Below are 3854 nucleotides of genomic sequence, written 5' to 3'. Positions count from 1 at the left end.
GACTCAGCAAACTTTCATTCAAATTCTTGACCCACAGAGAGTGTTAAAAAATAAAATAAATGTTTGGTTTTTTAAGACACAAAATTGGGGGGAGGTGATTTGTTACACAGCAATAGGTAAATAACTAATACAGAGGAATCACAAAGATCACAAGAAAACTTGGGGGGATGGTGGTTATGGTGATTTTGATTATGGCGATGGTTTCACAGCTGTATTCATGCTTCAGAACTGACCAGAATATTTACTTTTAATATCTACAGCTCATTATATGTCAGTGTACTTCAATAAAGTTGAAAATACATTAAAAAGTGTCTGGGTGGGAGGAGATTTGCACCCAATTACTAGGAGATTCTATTCCCCTCTACAAATATCCCCTCACTAAAACAGAGTTCCTTTCCTTAGTGACATGAGGTTTACTGTGCCCTAAATTCATTCTCTCTTGATAGTACTAAATGAAAACTGACCTTTATTACGTCCCTGAACTCTATTTTATAGGACAACCATCTATTTCTCTTTAATTAGTCTTACTTCAGAACTTGTCCCTGATTAAGCAATAGTTGGGTCACTGATCTGGGAATCTGGAAGTCATCTTGTCCCCATCAATTTGAACTTATTTCATGAGTCCAGAGCTCAAGCACCCAGTTTTGTGTTCATTTAGTAATAAAAATAAAATAATAATATTTTTATTATTTTCATAAAATAGCATCTTATTAAAAATAAAAATTGATTCCAGTTCTTTGCTAGATCTTATAAACTGGTGATACAGAGATGAATCAAACATGGGACTTGCTTACATGGAGACGCTGTCTGGTGTCTTTGTGCTTGAGGGACACCCACTGCTTTAGCCCTTCAGGTGTTCTGATATGCAGTCCTACTGAATCTAGCCAACTGATATATCAGGTGTGCCCAGGGACGTTCAAAAGGATTTGGATGGAGAGGTCATGTAGGCTGTGTTCTGGGTTTGTTGCTGGTGCCCCAGCTGCCGTGACTTTATTTGGGTGCATTGCCCCACCCTGTCACTTTGAGGAAAGCCCTCTTCACATCTTTGTTTCGGAGGCTGTAGATGATGGGGTTGAGGAAGGCAGAGATGACGTTGTAGAACAGGGCCAGCTTCTTGTCCTCTTCTGGGGAGGCCTTCGATCCAGGTCTCATGTACATAACCATACATGGAATTGAGAACATGGTGACCACAGTGATATGGGAGGCACAGGTGGAAAAGGCCTTGAGTCGCCCTTGGGATGAGCGGATTCTCAAGATGGCAGCAAATATATTGATGTAGACAATGATGATGAGGGATAGTGGGACCAAAAGAAGGATGAAGCCCAAGATGAAGTCCACCTGGTCATTTAGAGATGTGTCTGCACAGGCTAACTTCAAGACTGCAGGTACTTCACAGAAGAAGTGATTTATCTCATTGGGTCCACAATAGGGAAGAATCATAGCAGAGACGGTGTATATCAGGGCACAACTAGTACCCCAGAATCCACAGAAGGCCACCATTAACCCACACAGCAAAGGGCTCATGATGACATTATACCTCAGGGAGTGGCAAATGGCTACATACCTGTCATAAGCCATGATTGCAAAAAGCCAAGACTCAGTGATACCTAGCATCAGAAAGATGTACATCTGGGCCACACATCCAACGTAAGAAATGGTCTTTTTCTTGGAAACCAGATGTACCAGCATCTGGGGCACTGTGGTGGTGCATACCCCATATCCAGAATGGATAGGACACTGAGAAAAAAATACACGGGTGTGTGGAGGCGGGAATCCTTGCGTATCAAGGTGATAATGAGCCCATTTCCCAGAAGGGTGACGAGGTAGAGGAAAAGGAAAACGCTGAACAGAATAACATTTATCTTAGTGTTGCCAGAGAATCCTAAAAGAATAAACTCAGTAAGAGAGCTGTGGTTTCCCAAAAGGAAGTCCTGCATCCTTCTCCTGGTGTAGAGAAATAACAGAGTCATGATCCATAAAGTGGAATCTCCAGATTGAAATTCTGCTGGTATTCGAATCAGGAGTGCCAGATACATACCAGTAGCAAAGTAAGTGCATGCCAGGACGATTGCAAGCCAAATTTTTGAAAGAATTTCCACTTGATATGAAACAGCATGTCAATGTTGTATTATTTAATACTAATTTATCTTGAGATCCCAAATAACAAACTCTGCTCTTCAAAATGTAGAACTTGTAAAAGGAGCATATAAACCTATTTGTTTTACTTCATGAACATGTGTAGTTCATGCAACTTATAAAATATTTTACAGTGGCCAAGCAAAGAATTAGATATCTGTGGATACAGCATTTGCTCTGTTTCATATCAAATGGGGATGTCTGCCCTTCCTTTGAAGCTTCCCCAAAAATGGGCTTCAGCAGAAACACTTGAATACACTAGAACTTTAGAAACACAGTTGTTAGGTATCTGACTTAAGTCTGTAGTATCAAGAAAAGAACTGTTATTTGGAAATAAACTGTGCCCTATGGAGAGTCAAAGTCATGTTTTCCAGTGAGCCACAGGTGGGTCACATAGGAGAGAGATAGGGAGAGGCAGAGGAGGCACGAAGATTAAAAGAAGAAAAGAGAAGGAAATGGGAGAGGTAAGTTTGGGAAAGGAGCTGAGGAGGAAACATGATAAGTCTAGCCTTGGATTCAAGGAGCTTGTGGGACTCCTAGTATCTGTTGGACTGAGGGATCAAAAGCTAAAGAAAATACTCTGGAGATAGGAATCTGCATGTCATCAGCACTTCTGGAGGAACTGAAGCCATCAGAAGGGATGAGACCACTCAAAGACAGTACCTAGAAGAACACTAACACCAGAACCCTGAAAAGCTCCAGTATTTAAGGACAGGCTTAGAGGAGAATCCAGAGAAGGCAGTACTAAGTGACCAAAGAGGGATGATACAACACAGAAACCCAAGATGAGACAAGGTCTGTAAGGAGAAGGTGGTCTTTGTGGTCAAATGTGTGAGGATATCAAGTAAGACAAGAATCTTAAAAGTCGTCTATCACTTTTAGCAACAAAGAGGCTTTGGGAGAATAGTTCTAACAGACGTCTATTAATACATGAAGTAGGTTAAAAGAAGCCAAGTGTAGGCGGGATTTCTAAGATTTTTGAACCAGGTGGAAAGGAGGTGTAAGTCACGAACTAGATGGTGAAATACAGTATTTTACATTGTAAGGATTTTGGCTTGTTCATATGGTAAAGGAAATGGCTAGTTAATAGAGAAATCTAAAATTACAGGGCTATGACAAACTAAATCATGGACCAAGTGTTTAATGAAACAGGAAAATGTGGTGTCCAAGCTACAAAAGGAAGGACTGGGCTCAATTTGAGGGAGTGATCCCCTTTCTGTTGTGGTTGGCGGGATGGAGTTAAGAATTTATGTGGTGGGGGGGGCGGTCCTAAGATGGCAGAGGAATAGGACAGGGAGACCACTTTCTTCCCCACAAATTTGTCAAAAGGACATTTAAACGCTGAGTAAATTCCACAAAACAACTTCTGAATGCCGGCAGAGGACATCAGGCACCCAGAAAAGCAGCTGATTGTCTTCAAAAGGAGGGTCCCTTCCTCCCCACAGCATGACTGAACAAGTGAGCCTAAAAAAGTGTCCCATCACCGCCTTGTGTCGGGGCCAAAATCAGACGCTAAAGAGACCAGTAAACAGAAGAAGCTAAAACAGAGGGAACAGCCTTGGAAGTGACAGGTGCAATAGATTAAAACACTGTAGTCAGTACCAACTACATAGGAAGGGGCCTATAGATCTGGAGAAATATAAGCCGGACCAAGGAACTATCCGAAAATGAACTGACCCCAAACTGCCCACAAAAACACCAGAGAAAGTCCTAGATGT

General features: G+C 41.7%; 1 protein-coding gene across 1 annotated transcript; it reads right to left on the bottom strand.

Annotated features, from left to right (window-relative positions):
- Positions 1–990: 990 nt before the first annotated feature.
- On the bottom strand, positions 991–1937 carry LOC105004869 (olfactory receptor 2A12-like). The gene is given in 2 exon segments (XM_010862629.1): positions 991–1709; positions 1712–1937. Coding segments are annotated over 2 exon segments (945 nt in total).
- Between the last annotated feature and the right edge of the window lie 1917 nt (positions 1938–3854).

Source organism: Bison bison, unplaced genomic scaffold (genome assembly GCF_000754665.1).
Source record: "Bison bison bison isolate TAMUID 2011002044 unplaced genomic scaffold, Bison_UMD1.0 scf7180017864484, whole genome shotgun sequence".
Lineage (NCBI taxonomy): Eukaryota > Metazoa > Chordata > Mammalia > Artiodactyla > Bovidae > Bison > Bison bison.
Note: the sequence above shows the minus strand (reverse complement) of the source record. Positions and strands in the feature narration are given on the sequence as shown.